This window comes from Leptonotus elevatus, chromosome 7, assembly GCF_054856555.1.
Source record: "Leptonotus elevatus isolate MCC_2025b chromosome 7, RoL_Lele_1.0, whole genome shotgun sequence".
Taxonomy (NCBI): domain Eukaryota; kingdom Metazoa; phylum Chordata; class Actinopteri; order Syngnathiformes; family Syngnathidae; genus Leptonotus; species Leptonotus elevatus.
Window position 1 is genome coordinate 26,027,482 of NC_141245.1, and position 26,881 is coordinate 26,054,362.

At 45.7% G+C, this 26,881-nt stretch overlaps 1 protein-coding gene across 1 annotated transcript in view; it reads right to left on the reverse strand.

Moving 5' to 3' along the window:
• Window positions 1-12,124: 12,124 nt before the first annotated feature.
• Window positions 12,125-26,881, reverse strand: part of nectin3a (nectin cell adhesion molecule 3a) — a 35,268-nt gene continuing 20,511 nt past the window's right edge. The window contains exons 3-6 of the mRNA XM_086081529.1: window positions 21,596-21,895; window positions 20,053-20,170; window positions 16,651-16,802; window positions 12,125-12,959 (exon numbers count right to left, since the gene is read on the reverse strand). Coding sequence (XP_085937655.1) covers window positions 12,346-12,959; window positions 16,651-16,802; window positions 20,053-20,170; window positions 21,596-21,895 — 1,184 coding nt within the window. The 3' untranslated portion in view covers window positions 12,125-12,345. The remainder of the gene's footprint in view (window positions 12,960-16,650; window positions 16,803-20,052; window positions 20,171-21,595; window positions 21,896-26,881) is intronic.

The following is a 26,881-nucleotide window of genomic DNA, read 5'->3' on the forward strand; positions in this document are numbered from 1 at the left end:
TCGGAGCAACGCTGCAAAATGGCCGCCTGACAAGACGTTTTTCACGGCTGTCCCGCTTCTGCAACCATTTAGCGCGGCCGCTATTTCATGGCCGCTTTCTCGAAACGGGATCCGTTCTTGAGAAAAGCGGGCCGCGGAAGAAAACCTGCTACGACCGCCACTGCCCAAAACAGCAAACTCCGAGACGAGGCGGTTGCGTAAAGTCTTATTCAGAGGCCTGCAATGGAACAAAAAGTTCATTCGGCAGAAGCTTTGGAAAGTAAAAAAAAAGCTTGAAGCTGGAATTGAATTGGCAACAAAAGTAAAAATAATCACATTTAATACGAATACGGTGAAAACTGTCGTGAGGTAAAACTGTACGCAGTGGAACATTTTTTGAAAAAGCCGAAGACACGATCTGCAGGTTAACGGGCGCATTTGTATCGTGTTTGTTTGGAACTGCCGACCCACGTCACGATCACAAAGTCCAGCGGGTCCGCGTCGGCACGTGAAAGCCATGAAACGCGCCGTTTGCCGCGCGGGCCGGAATGCTTTTAAAGAGTCCAACGTATTGAGTGACACGCCTGCGCGACTTCCTGTTGACGTTGGCCGGCGCCTAATGACTCTTTCGCGGGCTTGAAATGACTCGCGCGTGACCTTTTTGCAGCGGGCCATCGAGCAGCGTTCGTTTTGCGAGTCCTAACTTATTCAGCTGCGTGGCTTTTGCGTGTTTCGAAGACAAGTGGAGTTGATTCTCGGGCTGGGTATCGATTCTAATTTCCTCCCTTGAGTTCAGTTCTATCAATTATGGAACATCAATTCTTAGGACATGTCAAGGACATGATTAAAAACTGCACAACTATGAAAAGGAAGCTCGCTTCGGGAATGTCTACGGAGAAGCATCTTAACATGACTCACCGGCATCTGCTCTTCCAACGCTGCAAAAAAATGCTTTTAGTGGAATAATATGATGGTGACCAAACGCGTCCTCGTTTTGGAGGACATATCATTTCCTTACGTCCTGTTCGGGCGTCCGTTTTCCCCCCCATAAATTCAATTTAAAAAACATTTTGTTGAATGAGAAAATGGTCACCCAAGCCTCGTGTTAAGTTAGTCAGACTTCCTTGCACAGCAGCGAGCTCTTAATTCAGGCAGTTGTGAGATCGTGAATGCGTGCGTGCGTGCGTGCGTGCGTGCAGCTGGCGCAAAAAAAAATGGCCACGCAAAGCTTTAAGCGGCGGGACAAATGACTCCGAGGCAAGCAGCAAATCGATGCAGGTTTATGGACGTGATCACGTCTCTTCAAGACAGAGCAGCAGACGGCGGCGGAGGGACGGAGGACGGAGGGCGGGGGGAGGGCGGGGCTCGCAGTCCAACGCATCACCACTGCGGCGTCAGGCTCAGTTAAGCGCCAAACAGCACACGCTGCACTGCCGATGCAAACAAACTTGAGTCCATTGACTCCGATCCCGTTTTCAACCGATGCCGTCCGCTTGAAACGCGGAAAAACTGCGCCGACAAAGCACGAGCGCCGCCAACGTGCGAGACTTTGCGGTTCAAAATCAGACGCGAAGCAACTTTTCCCAAACTACTGCTTGTCGACTCCGAATGCTAATGCTAAAAACAAAGCTACGAGCAATGACGGAGAACTGAAATGGATCCACGAGTTGTCCCTCCTTCCAATTCAAGCTCGAAAGAGGCGGAGTTGAGATCCTCACAATGCGAACGAACGAAGCTCCCGACAAACGGATCGGGTACGAAATCCTGATCCTGAAAGTGGCTTGACTTGAAATAGCGTTTAGCGTGACCAATATGATGACGTTTGTCTTTTGCAGTGCCAGTCAAAGCATTGCGGACGCGATCTCATGCTACGGAATGAGGACGCGTCTCCGAACCTTCGACTGGCACGAACGCGTGCCGCATCGCAAAGCCAATTAGAAATAAGCTCTTACGGGAAACTTGTCGCCGGAGCAAATATGGCCGCTCGTCTTTTACACCAACAACAACAAACAAGCATTGCAAATCCCTGCGGCGCCGCTCATGTCCACGACGACCGTCCGACGTTCCCGGTGCAGCGGCCCGTCTCGCAGGTGTCCTGCCAACGCACACACGCACACACACACACCTTCTTGTATTCCTGCCAACAGCACACCACGGCGCGACCTTTGCGTTACTTCCGCTGACTCGGCATTTGGCTGCGTTGCGCTAAGTGATTGCGCGGCTGGCGCTGCGCGTGCGCGAGAAAGAGAGAGAGACGTTTATTCTTGGATGCCTCCGACAACAGCACGCCAAGCGTGCGCGCGATTTGAGAGGCGGCCGTCCTCAATCTTGTCCCGCGCGGGGGCTAATTGCTTGCGCTAATGGGAGAATGCTAACCACGCGGCGCGCTAACTTGATTGATCGGAGCATAAGTGAGGTGCCATGTTTGGAAACAAAATGGAAAGCCTGGAAATTGTAGGAAAGCGTAAGAAACACGACAAGATTCCATCAAACGGAAAATTGAACAAATCTCAATCATGACATCAGACACGTTTTGCGATGCTTGTTGGGCCGCCATCTTGGATTTGTGGAGAAAAAAAAGCTCAGTTATATGAAAAGTGTCAAAATGAGTGCGTTCATTTTGAGTTCATTTAAAGTTCCTTTAACGCCACTATTTATTAATTATTTTTTATGAATGGCCACCACTTGTAAATCGTGCACTGCGGGAATTCCAGTCGCAACGAAACAGACGCGTCAACGTTTAGCAGGAATAAATGTCATAATAATGCTTATATTTGTGGAGATCAAGTTGAACTTTCCAATTTCAAACATTTCACAATTTACTTGTTGACGAAGGCCAAGACGCACTTTAGGCCCGCCCCCTCATTTGAATAACATTTCATGCCTCGGCAGCATGAAATTAATAAACAGGAAAGCAGAGCCTTTTTCATATTTAAGTCTATTTATATATATATATATTAATTTCCACATTTAGTCGTTTTTATTTTTGTATTTATCTCTCAAATATATTTTTGTTGTTATTTCCATTAATATTTTAGCTGTCAAACGATCACAATTTTTAATCAAATGAATCGCTTAATTAAAAAAGTCTTTTTAATCAACACTTTTTGCCCGTCGATAATAAAGAGCACCTGTCATGTGAATATTTTTTTTTTACATTTAATGTTATGAGGACGTCCTCAACATTTTTGGAACCACTGCGCTCGCTCATCTCTTGCATCATTTAAAATGAAAAAAAAATGCCCCCAAAAATTTGACATGAAGGAATTTTCTTAATGTCACGCGTAAACACTCGACTTGTCGTTGTGTCGATTTCTCAAACCCAAGCCGTGCTGCCTTCAACGCAACCGTCCGCTGTCAACCGAAGGATCGTCTTCGAGAGACCGAGGACTCCAACCCGGCGGATTTACAAAGCAGACTTGAGACTCGGACCGAAAACCTGCAAACGCTCGCACCCACGTTGACGAGCAGGGTTCACCAATTGCAGCCGTCGAGGTCCGGAGTCCTGCAGGTTTGAGATGTTTCCGCCCACTCGCGCCGCCGATTCCTATAATCACATCATCCGCATGCCTGACAACGGTCCTGGTCTTCAGTATCATCTAAAACCTGCAGGACTCCGGACCTCGAGGGTCGGAATTGGCGAACCCCGTTACGGAGTCTTCTGTCAAGCGAAGACCCCGCGGATGTCTTTGGACTGCCGAGACACGGCGGCTCGCGGCCCCCGAGGACCGGATCGTGATTCGAAGACTCCGGGAGGACGTCCACGACATCTGCGGCCATTTGAGGCCCGTTGCTGAAGAACCGCACTCGAACGGACGCCGCCAGGCCAGCTGTGCTTCCGCCGGCCCCCTCGGCCGTCCCCTTGTGGATCCGTTGGCACGTGATTGGCCAGCAGGGGGCGCACAGTGCGATCATTACCGCCAATCAACCCGAGCGTGCGTGAAAGTGGAAGCCGACGGGGGGCAAAAAGGTGCGATTTGATGGTCCGGATGGCGAGCGGAGAACAGGATGAGGTCTTTTATCTGACAGTCGGGAAAAGCAGTTAATCAAGCGTCGACCCCCCCTCGCCCCCCCTTAGCGGCGCTTTGTTTTGTCTTCAGCTCGCCGTCCTTCTCTTCCTCGTCCAACTTCTGACCGTCGCAGCGTGACGTCAGCGTTAAGTCTCCCTAATTGAGACTTCACGCTGGTCGACTTTAAACGGGCCCCCCCCCCCCGCCGCCCGCCGTCCGCCGACCCGCTCCTTGATTCGATTTGACGCCGGCCGCGCTTCACCTCACCCTCGCCTCGGCCCGCCGGGACAACGGCGCTGCTCTCCTCTTTCTTTTGTGCGCCTTGCGGCCTTCACGTACGCGACGGCGGTTGCGTTTAACGAAGTCAAAAGCGTCGTCGTTTCAAGACGGACCGCTCGCCCGCCATCACGAAGTCGAGCAGGAAGTGATCAACATTTCAGTTTGAAGGTTCATGAAGTCTGATGTGCTAACGTAGCCATTTTTTGCTGTCGTAAAAATGCATTTCTTCTTTCTTTCTGGGTGCTTTTGATCTCGCGTGAGGGTCCGGCAAGTGGCAGGCTCCCGCGGTGGTCCGCACGCAGTCACATGACGGAAGGCGTCACGCGGCCCAAGCGGTCGCAGCTGCCGGATGGCGGCGCCGGCCCGGCCCGGCGGACGGACGCGAGCAGGTGACGCCGCGACTTTTACGCAGGCGTGTTTTTTTTTTCCTTTCCTTCAACAACATTTGCTTTGCTGAGGGCAAAACACGGGAACGCCGCACGGCGTGTTCACGCAAAAGGCGACATCACACGGAGGCCTGAAAAGTCACACAGGAAAACATCTTCAGATACGTCACGTCAACAAACATCGGACGATGTGACCAACTGACCCACCAAGCAACTGCTCGACTCGCAGGGACGCGACGGCAAGACCGCTTTCTACTTGCTGTGGAATATTAATTATTAATTTTAATGTCATTTCGTTTGGATCGCCTGAAACGTCACAAATTGTGGTGCGAATCCGTTTTCCTGACGAGGTCGCAGGCGAGTCCACTTGGGGCCTCGTTCACAAAGTCCCCACAGAACCAAAAGGCCAACCTGGTAACGACTGTAACTAATGACCCAAACGACCAATTCATCAACCAGACAAACAACCCAGCAAAAGTCAAATCAACCAACTAACTAATCAATTCACCAAACAGACAAAACAGCAAGATGACTTAAAACAAGAACCGACCAACAAATGTGTCAAAGCACCAAATCAGAAAATGGTCCAAAACGCACAAAAACAAGTAATTACCCAACAAACCACGTCATGAAAAAAGCCAACCAACCAACCAGTGAACTAACTGACCAACCAACTAAATAACCAACCCAACAAACCTCTAACCGACCTACAATGTTGCTTCACCACCAACCACGTAACTAACCAACCAATATGTCAACAAAAGTTGTGGGGGGGTTTTCACCAGCAAACAAAGTAACTAACGGAGCAACCAAGTAAGCAATTCATTAACGAGCTGGCCAACAAGTAACATACTAAATAACTAACTTGCCAACCAACCAACAGGGCATCTATCTAACAGACCAACCAACCAAACGTGCTAAATGAAATTGCATTTTTACCAACCAACAAAGTAACTAATGGTGCAACCAACCAACCGGGTAACTATATAACCAACCCGCCAAACCTCCAACCAACCAAAGTAACAAAGTAACCAACCCGCCAACAAAACTTATTTTCACCAACAAACAAACTAAATAACTAATGGATCAACCGATCTAACGAAGCAAATAAGATGACATTCTTTTGCGTTGCTGCCGCTTTTGCTTTTCCAGCGCGCAGTTTGTCAAGATTAGAGGTGAGCGCGGATTTCGCGTTGTGCTCCGGCGCGGCGGAATAATTCCCAGCGACGCCGACGACGCTCCCACGCGTCCGTCCCGGCCCACCCGTTTCCATCGCAGAGGCGGGTGGGCCAATTAGTCCGGAGGAAAAAACACAAGCGCTTAACAGCGCGTTGACGTGTTGGGAAAAAGGTCACGGGACTGCGCCCTGGCAAATCTGCCCGGCGACAGAGCCGCACGAGTCATTAATTGATACGCGGTGGTAACAACATTTGGCGAGGCTGCAATTCAAGTTGAAAGCTTTTGAGCAAAAGTTGTATTTGCCCAAGAATAAACTTGATTCAAATTGACAAGAAATGCCAAAATCAAACTGAATGGAAACGCCAGAAATTCGAAAATGCAACTTTCTTCAAATTTGACTCTTAAAAAAAAAAAAAAGAATCTGACAGCTAACAATCCAACACAAAACGTCAGATTGAGCGGAACAATAGAAAAGCAGCTTTAGAAAAAGGACAACACACAAAAATAGAAGAAAAGAAAGAAATTGTGACGTCAGGAAACTGTTGAAGGTTGAAAGTTGTGCGCTGCCGTGACAAGAACACGACACTTTTGCCGAGAGATTCATGAAGTGCGGAAAGACGACGCATCCGCAACGAGAACGACGAGCCTGCAGCAACACGCAAAGCGTTAGCGCTGACAGATTAGCCGCAGGTTACCGAATGACGTCCCAGAAGGACGTTATCGGACCCGCATGCCACTGAGGATTAAGTATCCGCTTTCTCCTTCTAATCTGAGGTGGGGGGGGGGGGGGGGCACAGAGTTGTCACTTAGCCAAACAACACGTATTGGTGCGATAGCAGGGCTGACAGGTTATAGCGCCGGCTGGGGGGGGGGGGATTAAGGGCGGCCATTTAGGGCGGGGAGGGCCGAGATTAGGGACGCCACTCGAGTGATGCGTTCTTTTTTTCAACAAACAGCTCACCGTGTTTGCGGACCGAGGGGGGGGGGGGGGGGGGTGGGGGGGCAGGTGTGGGATCAGGAAAGAAGCACTGGGTGGTCAGGCGGCATCCAGGTGGACAAAGACAAATGGATTTCTTTTGGTTTTTTACTCAATTTTTTTTGGGCACACCCCGAGTTTTTAACACGTTTTTTGCAAAAAACACAGTATTTCTATATTTTTTTTAAAATAAAAAATTCATGCTTTTCAAGTTAAACAAAAAAACATTATATATATTTTTTGATTTTCTAGAAAATTCATAATAGGCATATTTTCAGGAAAATCTGCAAAGAAATTGTCCCGTATTTTTCAGGAACACATTTTTATTTCATTTTTTTAGAAAAATGACAAGATTAAGTCATATTTTTCAATAAAACCAAGATTAAAGAAATATTTTTCAGGAATGTCAGTCCCCCCCCCCCCCCCCCCCAAAAAAATGTTTTGAAAGAAAAAAAAAAATCTAGAAAAACATTATTTTCTTGACTCGTCAAGGCTGGAGTCATTTTTTATTTTTAGAAAAAACGATTTTTAGACATGTATGACATTAATAATAATAATAAAAGTAGAGGCGGGAGTGTGGGCAGGTTTTGGGGCGCCGAGGAGGAAGGTGGCTGCGTGTGGTCAGCCGGCGTCCATGATGATGATGATGATGATGATGATGATGAAAAAGATGAAGAGGCTGCCGTCAAACGCTTCATTTAGCCAGCATCACAGCTGATGACAGCGACGACGCAAGATAAACGACCACGAGACGCAAAAAAAAAAAAAAGGTCGCCCTGATGATCGCCCTTCAAGTACAAAAAAACTAACAAAAAACAGCCAATCAGGCCAGGTTAAAGATTCATTCAAAACTGTTAAAAAAAAAAAAAAACACGTTTTTTTTTTATGTAAACTTACAAAAAAGAAAACTATTTTATATATATATATATATATATATATATATATATATATATATATATATATATATATATATATATATATATATATATATATGTAGTTTTTTTGACACACACTTCTGAAATAACCACTTTGCTCAACTTTTATAATAATATATGTTCTTATTATTAATAATATTCACTTCTTTGATGACACTGATCATTCTAATCATTTCTTACATTAATTAGGAACCAAATCAGTACAACACTTCAATAATAAATTTAAGCCTTGTCTTCACTTTTTTTTTTTTTTACCCGTATTTTTTTTTAAAAGTCCCTTCAAAATAAATAAATAAATAAAGCAAACAAGCCTTTTTTCCCCCCAAAGAAATCCACGTGGCCTAAGCCACCAATTTGTGGCCGAGTGGCGGCAAATCCTGCGAAATCCTGCCTGACGAGCTCCTTAATGGACGCAGCAAGAAAATGAGTGACGAGCGGTCGCCAAAGTCAACAACGCGGCTGAATGGCGACTCAAGAAGACAAAAAGGCAACTTCATTCTCTTAAGTCGCGGCTCTTGCAACACTCGAGTGAGCGATGGCGATGGCGAAGGTGACGAGACGACACGCACCGACGTGCGGGCGGGGGAAGGTCAAAAACTTTTATTGCAAACAATGGAACAAACAGGAAAAAAACCAAAAACCTTGCACGCATTCATTCAGCTCCGCTTCCCGGGAGAGCGCAAACATTCTGTACAAAAGGATTGGTCGACAACAAATGATCCACGCTTCAGTATTACACACACAATACAAAAAAAAAAAAAAGAGCCAGCTTATGTACAAGATAATATTTCCCAAGAATGTGGCCGGCTGCTAGCTTGGTAACAAAACAAGTTACGCGCGTCCGATAAGAAAATGCGCGAGGCAAACAAGCTTTTTGTCCCGTTGAAGACTTGAAATGTAAACTGATGTAGTAATAAGGCACCTGCCATCCAGTCATCATTGCTAATGCTAAGCTAACATCTTAGTGTTAGCATTCGGCCGCAACGGCTGATGCTAAGCTAACATATTCACGTTAGCATTCAGTTGCAATGGCTGATGCTAAGCTAACACCTTCGTTTTAGCATTCAGTTGCAATGGCTGATGCTAAGCTAACATCTTAGCATTAGCTTACACAACATGGCGAAAGCGAGAAGTAAAAAGTTGATGGAGGTGAGCAAGAGACGCTTGCAAATGTCGCGCGTTCCTCGCGCAAAACGCTCGTCGCATACAAAATGCCCAAAAAGTTGAGCCTCCGTCATGAGGAGGACACAAGGACCGCATTCCAACGACACCACAAGAAAAAGTCGGACTATTTTGAGAATATGTACTTCTGAGGAGAACGATGTAAATATTACGAAAATCTGTATTAAAAAGTTTTGTTTTTTTTAGATAAAATGAGAAATGATTCTATAAGTTTATTTTCCAATTAATTGTCCCCCCCCCACACACACAATTTATAAAATGTCTTTTTGAAGTCAAATTTGTTTGAAAATATACAAATAAAGACTGAAAATGCAGATTAATTGTCATAAGAGTTCAACTTTGTTTCTGAAATAAAAGCAGCCAATTGTTTTCTTGAAAAACATGACTTGCAAAAATACAATTTGTCGATAAAATACAATCAAAATCATTTTTTAGAAAAAGACCTCTTAGAAAAAAAAAACTACTTTGTACTTGAGTAAGACCTGACGAATGCTTGGAAAAAAAATTGTCAAATGAAATCTTTTTCAAAAGTTTTTCTGTGCCAAATCCAACGTTTGTCTCAAAGTGCAATTTTGTTTGCAGCGCGTCCTTCGTCTTTGCTCAACGCATCAAAGTTGTTTCGCATCCGACGAGGCGAAGACGACTCAAGTTGGCAGATGTGCCGAGGCGGCGCCATTTTGGAAGCCGGAGATTTGAGGCGAGGGCCGCTCCCCCCCCTGCGGCCGCGTGAGACATGAAAGCGCTTTATTCTCAGCGAGGGCGGGGCCCGCACAAAACCTCAAAGAGGTGGAGCCGCAACACATGCTGCATGTGTCTCAACGCCTCCGCCAAGCCACGGAACTCTTGCACGCTTCATTTTGCTCGCAAGATTCATTGGAGAACTTTTCAAAACAGAAAAATGCAACATTTCGGATCAATATTTCTCATGTATTGATATCATCACAAAGCTTGACCAACCAAATTGTCCAAACCAAAATTCTTGAACAAGCCGGGATAGACCGCCAATAAGCGTTTTCCACAAAAAATGGCGGTTGTCGACGGAAGAGGATTCGGGCCAGCGAAGTTTGAAAGGATTCTGAGATTTAAGTCCGAATCCTTTCAAACTTGTTTTTTCTCTCTCTTCGCTCTTCCGTAGTTGTCCCCGCCAATAAATTCAAAATATTTGTCAAAGTATCTCAATAGTACAAGTAGGCAGAAGTCTAAAGATGCTACTTGTTAGCCCGTCTATGGCATTTTGTATTGTGTGTTAGCATTAAGCTAGCAGGTGGTGAACTTGTGTGGTTTGCTTCAAATAAGCAAATATGGATTTCTTCCTTTTAAAAAACAAATGATCAACGGCGTTGCAAGGGTTAAAACGAGTCGTGTTGGATGTCAGGGATAAAAAAAAAAAGAAGCGAAAGTTGGTGTGAGCTCACAAGTGATGATGTCAGTGCTTCGCCGAGGACTTGATGAGCGTGCGCGTTTGCGAGCGAGAGCGAGCGAGCGAGCGAGTCTCCTCCTCTTTTGGAGAACTTTTCCACACGTCTCCAATTTCGTGCACTTTTTCCGTGATGAGCGGGAGCGGACGCGAGTGCTGATGTCAGCGGCTAACAATGTTTCCGCTAAGACATCTTCGTCCTCCTCCTCGAAGCAAACGTGGGTTTTTCCTCCCCCGGATTTTGTGTGCGCGTTGCAGGCTAACGGGAGCCCAAAATGGCGCCGGCCGCAAAAACCACAACACATCTGCAACTTCGACCACTTCCATCAAACGCGCAGAAAACGGCCTTCTAATTTCACGCACGCTCGTGTCGTCATTAGGCTGACAAGAGAATTAAGTTACACCCTGGACTGGTCGCCAGCCAATCCCAGCGCACATATAGACAAAAAAAACTTTCACAACTCCGAACAATTTTGAGTCTTCAATGAGTCGAAGAGCTTAAATTAAGCAAGCTGACTTTTGTTGAGAGCTGTGGGACACCTTGGATTGGTCTCCTGCCAATCAGGGCACATATAGACACAATGGACTGGTCGCCAGCCAAGACAGCACATATCTATAAATAGACACTTGCATTCACATCTACAGACATTTGAGATGTCTTCAATTTACGCAAATTGACTCTTGATAGGAGATATGGGGGACAACCTGGGACTGGTCGCCAAACAATGTCATGGAACATATATAGATAAGTAATGGACTGGTTGCACGTAGACAACCTTTCATCGTCACACTTAGGAGTAGTTTGGGCCTTCACTTAAGCCTGGATGACTTTTTGGAAGAGAAGTGCACCCTGGATTGGTCGCCGCATAGAACCAATTTGGAGTCTGCAATCAATTTACTGGGGGAAAAAAAGCAGATTGGTTGCTAGCCAACAGCAGGGCACAAACAAACAAGCATTCAGACTTGCATTCACACCGACGGACTTTTGGCACACCCCGGACTGGTCGTGGCCAATCGCAGGGTACATACAACAAACAATGGACCGGTCGCCAAAAGCCATGAGGTCACGTAGCAAGCAGCAACGTACCGACGGCCACATTCGCACCTGCCGACACTTTTGCAAGCAAATTTGGAATGTGGCTCACGCAAAAGCCACGCAGGAAAAACAGGCCCAGATTCAAACACAGAACCTCAAAAGTGTCAGGCAGCTGTGCTAACCACTAGCTCAATGTGCTGCCATAAAAAAAATACAAAATAAAAAATAAAATAGGCATATGAAATGGGGAAGGCGAAGTAGGTCAGGTGTCAAACTTGTTTCTCAACGCCGGCCACCTTGTTTGATTTCCAGTCCTGGCAAGCAGAGGCGGCAAATTCCGGTTCAGAAAGTACGAATCCTGCCACAGTTTAGCTTTAGCCTCGGGTGCTAGTTAGCTAGCTCCCTAGCTAGCTTCCCATTGTGCTCGTTTGTGCTAGCCCCCATTGCCCCTAGCAATAGGGGCTTAAGCCAAACTGGCAGGATTCGTACTTCCTGGATTTGCCACCTGGGCTGGCAAGTAACCAAGTACAAATACTTAGAGAGTAGATTTGTCCGATTATTTATTTTTCTGCACTTTTTGTCACTTCAGTGGAGATGCTCAACATCCTTCATTGTCTTCAGCGATGTGATTGTGGCACAACTTTGCATTTTTAGGAGGAGTTTGGAACACAACATTTCCTGTGGCAAGCCGGGCCACAGAAAATGGAGGGGATTGGGGGGGGGGGGGGGGTTGGGGGGGGCGGTATGTCTGCTCACCAGAGTCGCTCTGGCTTTGACATTTGTGCGACTGTTAGCACATCTCAGTAGTGTGTAGGAAACCCTCGTCCTCCTTTCCGTTCCCTTTCAGAGCGCATGTCATCGCCGACAGCGTTCAAGAGGCCGAGCGGCGGCCAATCGCATGGCGGCGGCGGCGGCGGCGTCCCGGCCCCGTGCAGGTCAAGCGGTCTCCCGCGCGCGCGCTTCTGCTCAAACGTACCACTCCCGGCGCGAGATGACCGATCCGTCCACGTGCGCCACGTAGTCGCCGTCGGCGCAGTTGTTGCAGCGGTCGTCCGACAGGTACGGCGAGCCGTTGCCGAGCACGGGCGGCCCGCACGGGTGCTGCGTCATCTGGCCGCCGTAGCGCTCCGCGTAGTAGTCGCCCTCCCGCTCGCCCCAGTCGTCGCCGGCCCGCTCCTTGCCGGTGTAGTCGGGGTAGATGACGTCGCCGGAGAGTTTGGCCTTGAGCTCCTGGCTGCCTTTGTTGCTTTTGTCTCCGTAAACCTCCTGGAGCTCGTGCGGCTGCAGGACGTCCATCTGCGTCTCCTTCTGCATGTCCGACGGGCCCAGGTACTGCTTGGTGTAGTAGTCGCCCCGGAAGGTGCGGCGCTGGCGCATCAAACACGCGCAGGCGGCCAGCAGCACCAGGACCAGGATGAGGGCGCCGCCCACCGCCCCGCCCACCACCGCGCCCAGCGTGCCGTCCTGCACGGGGGCCAGCGTGGGCGAGGTCAACGGGGAGCGCGCCGTGCCGGCGGCGGGGAGGCGGGGCCGCCGGGTGGCGGTGGTGGCCGCCGGGGCCGCCGTGGTGGACGGGGGTTCTGCGGACGGTACGAGTCAAGATGAAAAAATGGAACCCAACGGAATCTGAAACACATTCTTTATGCTTTTAAATAAAATGCTTTACTGTGACTTTGTGGATTATTTCTAGTACTGGGGTACCGTGACTTAAAAAAAAAAAAGTCAAATAAGCTAGCGACAGGATGATTGGAGCCAATATTCATTTGCAGTGAAAGAGAAAATATTATTAGTGTCAGAATTAAAATTTAACATGAAGAATTTGATTGTAAATATTGAATCGCTTCCAACTATCATCGGGACAAGCGCACTCTGAACTCGAGGTGGGAATCTTTGACTGTCTCACGATTCCGATTTTTGGGTCTGCGATTCGATTCGGAATCAATTTTCCATTCAAAATGATTTGATTGGCAATGATTTCTGCTTCAATTTATAGATGTGCAAAGAATCGTCACGATCTACTCCAGTGTGACTCGCTAATGCTAATTAGCGCGCTACTCGCGGCACTTTTATCACTCAAAAGAACGACTATTCATACAAAAACACTTCAGGAATGTATACAGAGAATCTTAACATTACTCATCGGCATATGCTCTGCCAACACTGTAAAAAATATTTGAATAACTTGATTGTGACTTTTTTCTTCTACTCTCTAATGTGGCTACAATTTAACTGTATCGGAACGCGCGGAACCACACTGCCCCTAAGTGGCCAAACCGGGTACAACATGAACAGCGCTCCAATAAAGGCAAACGCAAACAAGGGCATGACAGTATAAAATAATTTCAATAAAATCGATTTTGGGACATTTAAAATCCATTCTGAAGTGTACTAAATGAGAATCGCGATTCACATCTCAGACCGAATGATAACGCTGCAAATTGTTCATCAATGAAATGTCCCTTAACATATTTTTAAAATGTCAACTTTTTGTCTCGCACATCAGGTTTTTGAGATATTTTCCCGTTTAACCTATAAAAGCTTGCGCGATACGAATTTCATCATGCGGTCCGAAAATTCACCTCTTGCTAAACCTACCCTCAATAATTCATACATTTGACCAAAAACGTATTCCAATATTACATATTACCTATTATTGTTATTATGATGATGATTATGAAAACCTGATGTGCAAAAACGTCGACAAAGAGGTTTTATGGACGGACACGGCCGCCACCCACGCGCGTCTCTCCCTCACCCCGCTGCGGGGGTCGTCACGGGACGAGGAGCGGCCATCCGTCATTTGTCCTCTGGAGGAGGGGGAGGCGGCTTACTCGCTGATAGCAGTTGGACAAAACGCCAGCTGACGCCTCCTTTTCTTGACCGCCGGCGCATCGTGTCGTTTCTTTCACTTGTCGGGTGTCTCGATAGACGCGCTGCGATCATCGGGATGGAAAAGCTGTTGCCCCGTCGGACTAATTGTCCTGCACGCAAATGACGAGACGATTTTGAGCATTTGTCAGCCATTTTGGATAAATGACTGAAAAGGTCAGACTGTCTCCGACTGCTACGTGTCTGTAAAATTATTTGATCCTATTATCCTTTAGTGTGGAGTTCGCGCGCAGATATAATCAGGATGCTTTTTGATGAAAGGTCTGACTGCTTAACGTCTACGACAGATTTGCGCGCAAGCAGCCTCGGCGGAGTGTGGAGTAGTGATGTAACGATAACGGCAATATCGCGATATTAAAACCGCCACAATATATCATCGTCGTCATGCCATCATATGAAAAACAGCGCATCTGTTCAAAAAGTCGGGTCGATGTCCACTTGTGCAGTTCTAGCACCCTCTGGTGGCTAGATTTTTAGTGCAGTTTAACTTTCAAAAGGCATGTTTTGGCCCTTCTCTGTTTAAATAGTCAATATGCGGAGGAACTCAATCTGTGCTTGCATTAGAAGAGACGGCAAAATAATATTTTATTGCTGTCAAAGGTCAAAAGGTCTCAAATTTGACGAGCACCTGCTAGAGCGCAAGACGTTTAGAAGAGAGACAGCAAGCGGGGGAGGGGAAGATCACTTCAAAATGGGGGGAGGAGGAGGAGAGGAGAAGAGGCCGCATGGCCCGAGTCTTAATATTTGAAGATAATTGGCCTGCAGAGTCTTTCCTGGACGGGATGTCCGTCAGCTGCGCTTTCGCTCGGAGCGCCGCGACTGGCTCGGTCGGGCCTGCGAACAAATGAAGCGTGACGGCTTTTTTGGGGCGCGTCCAGGGCTTTCCACGGCCGAGCGCTCGCTGGGGAGGCTGGGCGGGGGGAACCAAAGGCAGCGCTTGCTTTGTTTGGAGAGGGATTACAAAGGAGCCACGCAGGAATGAAAACAAAAAGGAGAGTTCTCAGGCTCCACGCCCCGGCCCCGACTTTGCAATGATGAGCCGGCCCGAGCGGCCGCGCGGGGCCGCGCGGGGCCCCGGCGCAGGAAGCGCGCATGCGGATGCGGCATCAGGATTTATCGCCGCCATTTATACAAGGCCGACCAGGAAAAACCATTTGTATGGTCCAGGACCAGGAAGGCTCCCGTCTGCGGCCCCGCTTGACATTTACACACAACGCGCGCGCCCTCAGCGGCTCCGTCGTGTTGCACTGGAACATTTCACGGCTTATCGACTGCACGCAAGTCAAATCTGTCAAGGTAATTCATTACATCCAAAACAAAGTTGACCAGCAACTTAAGTGCATCACTCAGAGAAGTTTTTTTTTTTTCCTGAACCGCAACACTTGAACATTTTGCCACAGATGAAATCCTTTCGGACCGGCTTTAATAAAAGGTTTGTGTATGCAAATTAGGCATAGGCCGATTATTTGAGTCGATATTCAGCATTTTGACGAATATCGCATCGGCCATTTTGAAGAATCATACGGCCGATAAGAGATCCTTTCAACTCATTGACTCGCAGACATTTTGACTGAAGCAACCCCCTTCGCTCTCGGCTGTTTTGCTGGATTTTGACTGATGTTGCAAGGCCCGCAGAATACTGTGTTCTATTGCTATAAAAACATGGAACCTACCAAAAGAAAGAGGAAAGTTTCTTCTTTCATCAGGAATCAAAAAGGATTTTTTCTCTTTTGCAGCAATTAGCATTAGAATATAGCTAAGTTTCATCATTATTCACAAACCTGTTGAAAACAGTGGGGAAAAGAGCTTTGTTCAACATGACCCTGGTTGGTCTCTTATACTCTGCTGCCACTTGCTGGACGGTTTTGCAAAAGCTACTGCACAAGAAAACTAAGATAACATCAATTATTATTAATTGATATATATACTGTTGTTCATTGCACAGAATTTTGATTCACACTTTGTGTAAGTTTATTAATAATACTTCAGTAATTGCAAAATGTTAAAACTTTATTTTTACTATTCCTCTCTGGCTCATTTGAATGAAATTTATTTTTTTATTTGTCAAGTTTTCTATATTTCTATATTTTTAAAGCATTTTACTATTAAACAATGATAAACATTGACTACCACCAAAATTAATAAATACAATTTAACAAATAAAAAAAGAAAAAAGTGCACAAAAGTACCGAATATTGTTACCGTTGAGTACCGGTATCGATTCCCAGGTACCGAGTATCGGAAATACTGAGAAACACTTGTTTGTGATGAGCACAACAGAAATCAAGACGACGACTAGAAATAATCCACAGAGTCGCGTAAATCCTTGAAGTGTATCTGGGTTTGGGGCGTTTTGCAGTTCAGAAGCAGGACATTTATTACCTTGGACCCAGAGGGACAAGTCCTGGCTGCGGACGCCGATGTCATTGGCGGCTTCGCAGCGATACACGCCTGAGTCGTTGAGCTCCAGCGGACGCGTGAACGCAAATCTGTTGGTTGCGATTTCAACACCGTCTGGCATCGTTCCGTCCAACCTGGGGACGAAAGAAAGAAAGAAGAGAAAGAAAGAATTTGATTCTGAATCGATTTTCTGCTTCAATTTGTAGATGTGCAAAGAATCGTCTTGATCTACTCCAATCTGACTCGCTAATGCTAATTAGCGCTTTGCTAACGGCACTTTTACCACTCAAAAGAACGACTATTCATACAAAAACGCTTCGGGCTTGTATACAGAGAGCATCCTTACGTTGCTCACCGGCATATGGTCCTCCTACGCTGCAAAAAAAAACGACTTTTACTGCCATAACTTGATTGTGACTTTTTTCTTCTGCTTTCATGTGGCCACAACTTAACACGCGGAACCACACTGCCCCAAATCAGGTTCAACATGAACAGGGCTCCCAATAAAGGCACATACAAACAAGGGTAAGACCGTGTAAAATAATTGAAATAAAATTGATTTTGGACATTTAAAATCGATTCTGAATCCAACTAAATGAGAATCGCGATTCTTATGAGAATCTACTTTTTTGGCACAAATGTTCACTATTACACACTGTCCCTTTTTAAAGAAGTACTTTTTTTTGTTTTCGTTTTTTTACTCGCTGATCGGCTCCAAAAATCTTGATCGTGTGAAGCCTCCAATTTATTAACCTCATGTAAAATCATCTTTTTGAGTGACACGACACGCATTCAAACTAAGGCAGCACAGAATGCGGCGAAAAATCATCATTCACGACATTTCCGCCATTTCCGCCAGCTAACCGCTTTGATCTAATGACACGAAAGAGTTCGTTTATAAGCCGTTGAAGCATCTGCCGCCGGCAAGAACGTGTGACGTCATCGTAAGAAGATCAGGAAACATTTTATTTGGACTAATACGATGATATACGGACGTTTCCATAAAAATAAAAGAAGTCTGGAAAAACACTTAGAAGACGAGAGCTTTTGTCTGTCCTGTCGATTCTTGGTTGGGGGGGTGGGGGGGGGGCGCATAAGATTTCACCAGGCGAGACTTTGCTGGTGCTGTCCGGTCGCCATGAGCCTCGTCTTCACATCAGAGGACAACAGAGTGCCACAAGGTCTGACTTATTCACATGCAAGAGACATTTCAATTTATTTATTTATTTATTTATTTATTTATAGCGCTGTCTTCATGATGGCGACAGCCGGCGGATCTTGTGTCAAAGACAAATAACTCAGCAACTACAGTAAAAGCACGCAGATTCAGGTTGGCTATTCACAAATGGACCTATTTGTTTTCTTTTTTCTCTTTTTTCCCTGAGGAACCAACCTGCAGAAACACTCAATTATTAGCACTTCCTGCTCTTTCCGAAATGCAGTCAGATGCCGCCAAAGCCTCGTCTAAAGAAGGTCGCCCGCAAATTTGTGTCAAGGGAATTTGCTGAAATGATGATGCATCGTATCTGAAGAGACAAGCTTTATTCGGTGGGAGGGGCAAAGTTCAGCCCAGGTTGTTAGTGGAAGTTAGGCCGCGTGTACAAACGCAATTCTGGTGCTTTTTTTTTGTTTTTCTTTTTGCTCTAATCAATGCTACTAATATTTAGGGTCATGTATGAGTTTGAAATGATATCAAGTGTTTTGAGATCATAGTTTGTAGTAGCAGAGGTGGCAAATCCAGGTCCGGAAATAAAAACCCTGCCACAGTTTGGCTTTAGCCCCAGGTGCTAACTAACTAGCTCCCTATCTAGTTCCCTTGGTGCTCGTTTACCTCTTGATGCTAGCTAGCTAGCTAGGGGCTAAAGCCAAATTGTGGCAGGGTTTTCTCTTTCAGGTGCTAGCTAGCCAGCTTCCTTGCTAGCTCCCATGGTGTATCGTTTACCTGCTAGGGAGCTATCTAGCTAGCATCAGGGACTAAAGCCAAACTGTAGCAGGGTTTTTACTTTCATGTGCTAGCTAGCTCCCTTGCTAGCTCCCATGGTGCTCATTTACCTGCTAGCATCAGAGGATAAAGTCAAACTTTTGTTGTTGTTTTTTGGCTTAAGCCAAACCGTGGCAGGGTTTTCACTTTCAGGTGCTAGCTAGCTAGCTCCCTTGCTAGCTCCCATGGTGCTCGTTTACCTGCTAGCATTAGAGGATAAAGTCAAACTTTTGTTGTTGTTTTTTGGCTAGAGCCAAACCGTGGCAGGGTTTTCACTTTCAGGTGCTAGCTAGCTAGCTCCCTTGCTAGCTCCCATGGTGCTCGTTTACCTGCTAGCATTAGAGGATAAAGTCAAACTTTTGTTGTTGTTTTTTGGCTTAAGCCAAACCGTGGCAGGGTTTTCACTTTCAGGTGCTAGCTAGCTAGCTCCCTTGCTAGCTCCCATGGAGCTCGTTTACCTGCTAGCATTAGAGGATAAAGTCAAACTTTTGTTGTTGTTTTTTGGCTTAAGCCAAACCGTGGCAGGGTTTTCACTTTCAGGTGCTAGCTAGCTAGCTCCCTTGCTAGCTCCCATGGTGCTCGTTTACCTGCTAGCATTAGAGGATAAAGTCAAACTTTTGTTGTTGTTTTTTGGCTAGAGCCAAACCGTGGCAGGGTTTTCACTTTCAGGTGCTAGCTAGCTAGCTCCCTTGCTAGCTCCCATGGTGCTCGTTTACCTGCTAGCATTAGAGGATAAAGTCAAACTTTTGTTGTTGTTTTTTGGCTTAAGCCAAACCGTGGCAGGGTTTTCACTTTCAGGTGCTAGCTAGCTAGCTCCCTTGCTAGCTCCCATGGAGCTCGTTTACCTGCTAGCATTAGAGGATAAAGTCAAACTTTTGTTGTTGTTTTTTGGCTTAAGCCAAACCGTGGCAGGGTTTTCACTTTCAGGTGCTAGCTAGCTAGCTCCCTTGCTAGCTCCCATGGTGCTCGTTTACCTGCTAGCATTAGAGGATAAAGTCAAACTTTTGTTGTTGTTTTTTGGCTAGAGCCAAACCGTGGCAGGGTTTTCACTTTCAGGTGCTAGCTAGCTAGCTCCCTTGCTAGCTCCCATGGTGCTCGTTTACCTGCTAGCATTAGAGGATAAAGTCAAACTTTTGTTGTTGTTTTTTGGCTTAAGCCAAACCGTGGCAGGGTTTTCACTTTCAGGTGCTAGCTAGCTAGCTCCCTTGCTAGCTCCCATGGAGCTCGTTTACCTGCTAGCATTAGAGGATAAAGTCAAACTTTTGTTGTTGTTTTTTGGCTAGAGCCAAACCGTGGCAGGGTTTTCACTTTCTGGACCTGGATTTGCCACCACTGTGTAGCGGTCATTTGGCAATTCGGGGGCGGTGTGTCCATTAGCAGTCCATCGTGTATCGTGCACCCACCTGGCCCACGTGTACTCGCGGACGGGGGGGTTGGCCTGGGCATTACAGACCAACGTCACCTCGGCTTGTCCGGCATACCAGTTTTTCTCCTGCCCTTTTATGTGGACAATCGGTGCAACTGTTGAAAAACAAAGCGTAACAAAAGTTTACTTCAACAAAAGCTGGCTTATGCTGACCAAAGCACATTTGAGACCATGCATACGTTTCGAGAAGGGGGGAAAAAAAGACAATGTGCATTATGTTGTATTACAAGAAGCACATGGACCGAAAACAAAAGAGGAGGTGAAGACGTTGTACAACTAATAAACTCCTAAAAACCAAAAAGCAAACGAGGGTGCACGTCCTGGCTGAAGCCCGCACGTGCGGCTGTAATAAAACACAGCAAACAAACTCGGAGATCCAATTTTGCCAATTTTGATTTCTCCGGAGAACAAATGAGTTAGTCATCGCTGAAGAAAAAAAAGAAAAAGGGGGGACATGTCTGCCTGTCTCGCCCGCTGACCCGTCACGCGCCTCGCCGTGGAAATTGTGCTTCTTTTGCACTTAAAAGAAACCCTCGCTTGTGGCTCGGAGATGATTTATTGGGCCACAAAGCCTCGTTGTGACTGTATTAACCTTGCTTTCCCCCACTTCTACGCTTTCCCCCACTTCCTCAACACTCCTGCTATTATACTTGCGCCAACGCAGGAGCAACAATTTGAACGCTTCATTTGCTAATCCATTACTGGAACTCCTGTTATAGTAATGGCAATGATACTAAAATAAAATATTCTTGAAATGAAATCCAAATGACCTCATTTGCTACCAAACACATTCTATTTTAAATCTTTCCATGGTCCCAAAACTTATTTATACGTTTTTTATTTATTTTTTTATGCTAGAGCACACAGCAAAAACGGCCAGCAGGTGGCAGCGGAGCATAAGAGGTCAACCAGGGCCATGTTGGAAAAAAAGATCATTTACTCACAATTCTAAATAGATTTGTGAACAATGATTAAACTTAGCTATATGCTAATGCTAATTACCGCAAAAAGGAAACAGATGAAAGAAGAGACTTTAATCTTTCCTTTGGTAGGTTCCATGTTTTTATAGCAATAGAACACAATATTCTGTGGGCCTTGCAACATCAGTCAAAATCTAGTAAAACAGCCAGGAGCGAAGGTGGTTGCTTCAGTGGAAATGGCTGCAAGTAACCAATTCAACTTAATTGTAAAGGATTCATCAAGCAATATTTTTGAAACATGTTTTGAAGGTGCTTAAATACGTGTAAGAGAGTTGCGCCAAACATGGCACATGACCTAAAAATGTGCCATAAAAACTTCATCACAAGTCAGGTTTCCATCTAATAGTTTCCAATTTTTGGAGCAAATTTAATGAAAGTGCGCAAAACGGACATGCAACTCATGCCACCTTCCATCTGTTTTTGCAAACATTGACAGGGGAACTCCGCCGCTGTAGGTGGCGCTATACACCATAGAGATGCGATCCAGTTAGCGGCGACCGAGCTATGCTAGTTTTAAAAGAGACGAGAAATGCGACTTACAGTGAATATTGAGCTTGTAGGGGATGCGGAAGTCGCTCTCCAGTGTGGGGTGGCGCACCACGCAGGTGAGCGTCTCGCCCTGGGCGGCGCTCTCGGGCTTCCACAGGTAGCGCACGTGCACGCTGGCCGTGCCGTCGGCCTCGTCGCGCCTCTGCGTCTCGGCGCGGCCGCTCAGCTCCGTCTCCCAGAAGACCTCGGCGGCGGGAAGGCCGCGTTCGGCGATGCAGGTGGCCACCAGAGACTCGCCTTCGCCTTCCAGCAGGGCGGCGGGCCCGGCCGACACGTACACCTTGGGCTCCACTGGACCAACCGGACGACGGCACAATTAGCATCGCAAGACCATATGAAGCAAGCGACCTTTGGCGGACGGGGTCATCTTTTCCTTCCGTTCACATAGCGAGCTTAGGCTTGCAAAGCAGTGGAACATTTTAAGCAGGAAACTCATGGAGATCATTTTTAAAGGGATACTTGACCAGGGTTATTATCGTTTGGGAATTTTTATTTTAGTTCGTTTTTATTTCATTTTGAGTTTTTTATTTATTTATTTAAGTTAGTTTTAATTAATTTTCAGGGTGGTTCTGTTCGTTTTTATTAGTTTTAGTTATTTAAAAAATGCTTAGTTTGAGTTTTTGTGTGTGTGCGTGTATTACTTGGTGGCAAATCCAGGTCCAGAAAGTAAGAACCCTGCCACAGTTTGGCTTTAGCCATTGATGCTAGCTAGCTAGCTAACTCCCTCGCAGGCAAACGAGCACGATGGGAGCTAACCAGGGAGCGCAATATTTAATAAACACTAAAATCATGAGAAAAGTAACTCATTTCTTAGCTAGCATTGCATTTCGTTGTCGCCTCGGGAGCGACGTCATCTGAAGGTGCTTTCTTATTGGCTGCTGCTTAGATGACGTCACTTCCGTGTGACACTTTCACACGTCCTTATTCCGGTGAAATAAATAGACTTAAAATCACATTTAAAATCCTCCCCAAAGGTGCATTAAATTAACGAAAGACATTTTTGCTACAATTATAGTTTGTTGTCGTTAGCTTTGTAAACAGGCAGATGGCTTATTTTCAAAATTGAAGATAGTGTTTGCATTTGATGTCCTCGGTGAGGAAGGGGCAACATCAGGACACGAACAGCCGGATTGTCTTCATGCATGGACGCGGCCGTTGTCTCGTGTGTCGCTATTAAAGAGCACAAGCAGCTGCGCCACTCACTTGAGGCCACGATAGTTTGGAAGGCCCCAAAAAGTTGCGGGGGTTTAAGCAACCTCATCCCAGAGCAAAGGCCGGCGGCACCTCTCGGACATCTGCTCCCCTCGTCCCCAGTCGAGCGGGAGCTGCCGCTGCAAATTCCAAAAATAACTCCCGGCACCCCGTTCCCTAAAAATAGCCGTCAGAGTCCTGCGCGGGAGCCAGGGGAGGCCGCGCTCGTGCTGCAGTCTTCGGGCTCTCTCCGCCCCTCCCCTCCCTGCTCGCTAGCGGGCTCAAGCTAAAAACAGGAGCTCCTCAGCTGTACGTTGGTGACTCCATGAGACGGACATGTTCATCTGGACCAAGGTCAGGAAGGGAGGCCGACGCCAGACCAGTGCAAAGGCCAAGCCAAACATTACAAGCTGTCGTCTCTCACGGCGCATGCCCATTTTCCTCAGTAGTGGCAAGTAATCAAGTACAAAGTTACTCTACTTGAATCGAGTTTTCTAGGGCTGCAGCTACGGTTATTTTAGTTAGCGAAAACTAACGGAAAAACGAACATTTAAATTCAAAAAACAATATCGTTAACGAAATAAAAGAAAAGCGAAAATGCCTTTTAAAAAACGAAAACTAACTGAAACTACATTTTATGTTTACAAAACGAACTTTAACTATAATGATAGCAAAAATGTCCTTCGTTTTAGTCTTTGGTCATTCATTACATTTTGGGGATGCTTTTAAATGTGATTTCAAGTCGATTTATTTCACCGGAATAAGGACGTTTGAAAGTGTGTCACGCAGAAGTGACGTCATCGAGCAGCAGCCAATAGAAAAGCATCTTCAGACGACGTCGCTGGAGGAAACAACGAAATGCAACGCTAGCTAAGAAATGAGTGACTTTTCTCACAATTTGACCATATTGTTTATTAAATATTGCGCACAAGCAGAGGTGGCAAATCCAGGTCCAGAAACCCTGTCACAGTTTGGCTTTAACCCCAGGTGCTAGCTAGCTAACTAGCTCCCTGGCTAGCTCCCATGGTGCTCATTTACCTGCTAGGGAGCTAGCTAGCTAGTTAGCTAGCATCAATGGCTATAGCCAAACTGTGGCAGGGTTTTTTACTTTCTGGACCTGGATTTGCCAAACTGAACTGAAAGTGCATTTTGCCTGCTTCACGTACGCACAGGGTGGAAAACCCGAACCCAAATCCAGTCTGAAAACTATTGGCTTGCAGGAGGAGTTCCAATTATGAACAGCTAAGGTGTTAATAGGTAAAAATCTGTCATACATGGTCAGATGAAACGGCTATTGTAAAGATATTTTTGGGGCAAATTGGTACAAAGTGCAGCTTTAAAAAAAGAATATAAACTATTAATTGATTATATCAAGTAATCATTACACTTGTAGAATTTTCAGGTACTTTAACTGAGAATATTTAATTTGCTACTTGTGCTATGAATTAATTTTGCGGGATGCTTTGTGTGAAAGGGGTGCACGTCACATGACTTTCCTTTTGATAAAAGCCGGTGCGCAGTTGAGCAGTAACGTGGCGCTGCATGAGCTTTTCCATGAGTCAGCAAATCTCTATTGCGCAGCTGAATTCTCAGTTTTCTGACTAGGCAAAAAAAAAAAAAAAAAAAAAAAAAAAGCTGCATTGTTGGCCACGCGAGTGAGCAGACAAATTTAAAAGGGGGGGGGGGTGAGGGAAGGTGGGGGCTCTGCATCTCATCGGGGGACAATCAATTCTTGTAGTTGCTTCACTTGTCACATTGGTGAAATGTCCATTTTTTCGCAGCTGGCCTTGTCAACATGTCAACATGCTTCATTCTCATCTTGATGAGGTTTTCAGCCATGACTCACGTCGTCGTCGTCGTCGTCGTCGTCGTCGTCGTTACAAAGATTGCGTAATACGTCTGATTGAAGCCATGTGTTGAGTCGTCCGTGTCATTGTCTGGTGCTTTCAACGGTCGATCTGTGATGGATGCTCAGTCAGTTCTTGTGCCAATTGGAGCATCGCAGTCAGCGAGCGGCTTCAGCGCTTGAGCTTTGTTTGTACACAACCAAAGCCAGTGCATCACTTCTGACACACTTTGAAACCTGATACGCTCTTAGTAAATTGTTTGTTAATAATTCAAATGTTGAGCTTCTCCAGCCAAGGCCAAAGAATACAATAAAAAAAAAAAAAAAAAAAAAAATGAGGCCAAGAAGTGGCAACTTTTCGTCAGGCAACTGAACAATTAGCTGCTTCCGAGACAACAGTCAACTTTTGTGTTCGCCATTCCTCAATTAGTCGTAATAACCGGGAAGTCCACAGGGCGACATTGTGTTAAAGTGGTGGAGCGCGTCAAAACCATATTGCCCCAAATTGTTCAATTAAGGCAGCAAAACTAAGTCACCATCATCTGGACCTTTTTAGGTATTTGGACGAGGTTTCATTTTCGGCAAATAGATGTTGTAAAAAGCAATGATTTCACAAATAAGCGTCTTTTTTCACTCAAACGTGTACATTGATGTTTGGATTTAAGTTTTTCCAGACACGCAATGTTGCTCAGCCACATTTCTTTCCTTGAAATTGCAAGTGGGAAAAAAAAAAGTCTTGATACGGGCGCGGGATTATAGGAGCAACGTAAACCAAAACTACCCCACCGAGAAGTCATTTTTTCCAAAAGAAACCCTAAATACGACACCACGAGAATTTCATGTTGTCTCTTTGCATTTGCCGCCTGAAATGGCGTCCAGTCAAAGGAGCACAATAATCTCATTTAACCTTGATCGGTCCCGTTGAGATTAAAAACCTCTTTTTCAAGAGAGACCTGATATTTTGGGTCTGGGATGACATTTCAATTCATTTCAAATGGGAAAGGAGTTTTGCATTACAGGAGCGGTCACAGAACAAATTCAAGTTGTAAAAACAGCAAAATTTTTGCCATATGAGATACACAGAACGATGAAACAACATTTTCTTCAAGTTGCCGACGTCGTGGGGAGTAGTGTTGATTTTATCCGACATTTTGAAATTTAGTCTCAGTTTTAGTCCAATTTCAATCACACTTGTTGGTTTTTGTCACAGTTAGTCAACCTTATCCAATTTTTATTTAGTCACTATAAATCGAGCATTTTAGTTTTTATTTGAGTCCAAGGAAGCAAATATTTTATTCGTCTCATTTTAGTCAGGACAATCATTTTACCCTTTGACATTTTTTTGTCAGCAGATAATATTGAACATTTCCATCTTATCTAAAACTACTTTTTATTTATTTATGAAAAAACACTTCACATACAATTACAGATGATCAATAAGTGGCTATTATGTCTCCACGCTACAAGCTAGCATCAGCTGAGTTAGCTAGCATTACTTAGCGGTCCGATTAACATTGTTTGAACGTTAGCCGATAGCTGTTGCAATAATGTTACGTTGCAGTCGCTAGCTGCAGATTTGAAAGGGGGCGTGTCACTGTGTTAGTGGCAGATTAGCAGAGACAAGATTTTACTAAGTCATAATTTTCGTCTCATCATTGTTTGTGAAATAAAATGTTGATAGATTTTAGTCCGCGGCACGGTGGCTGACGGGTTAGCACGTCCGCCTCCCAGTGCTGAGGACGTGAGTTTGAGTCCGGGCTTTTGCCTTCCTGGGTGGCATTTGCATGTTCTCCCTGTGCTTGCGTGGGTTTTCTCCGGGTGCTCCGCTTTCCTCCCACATTCCAAAGACATGCGTGGCAGGTTAATTGAACACTCCAAATTGTCCATAGGTGCGATTGTGAGTATGGTTGTTGGTCTCTGTGTGCCCTGCGATTGGCTGGCAACCAGTTGAGGGTGTACCCCGCCTACTGCCCGAAGCCAGCTGGGATAGGCTCCAGCAACCCTTGTGAGGACAAGCGGTTAAGAAAATGGATGGATGGATAGATTTGAGTTAAGTCTTTATTCAATGAGCCATATTTTTGTCTCATCTTTATTACTCGACAAAAATGCATGCTAATTTAGTCCCAAATATTGTCTGGTTTTAGTCCGGTGAAAAATGTGTTGACGAAAATATTTTGATTTAGTTAACAAAATCAACACTAGTGGGGAGTTGGAAATATTTGTCAAATAATGACTTGTTG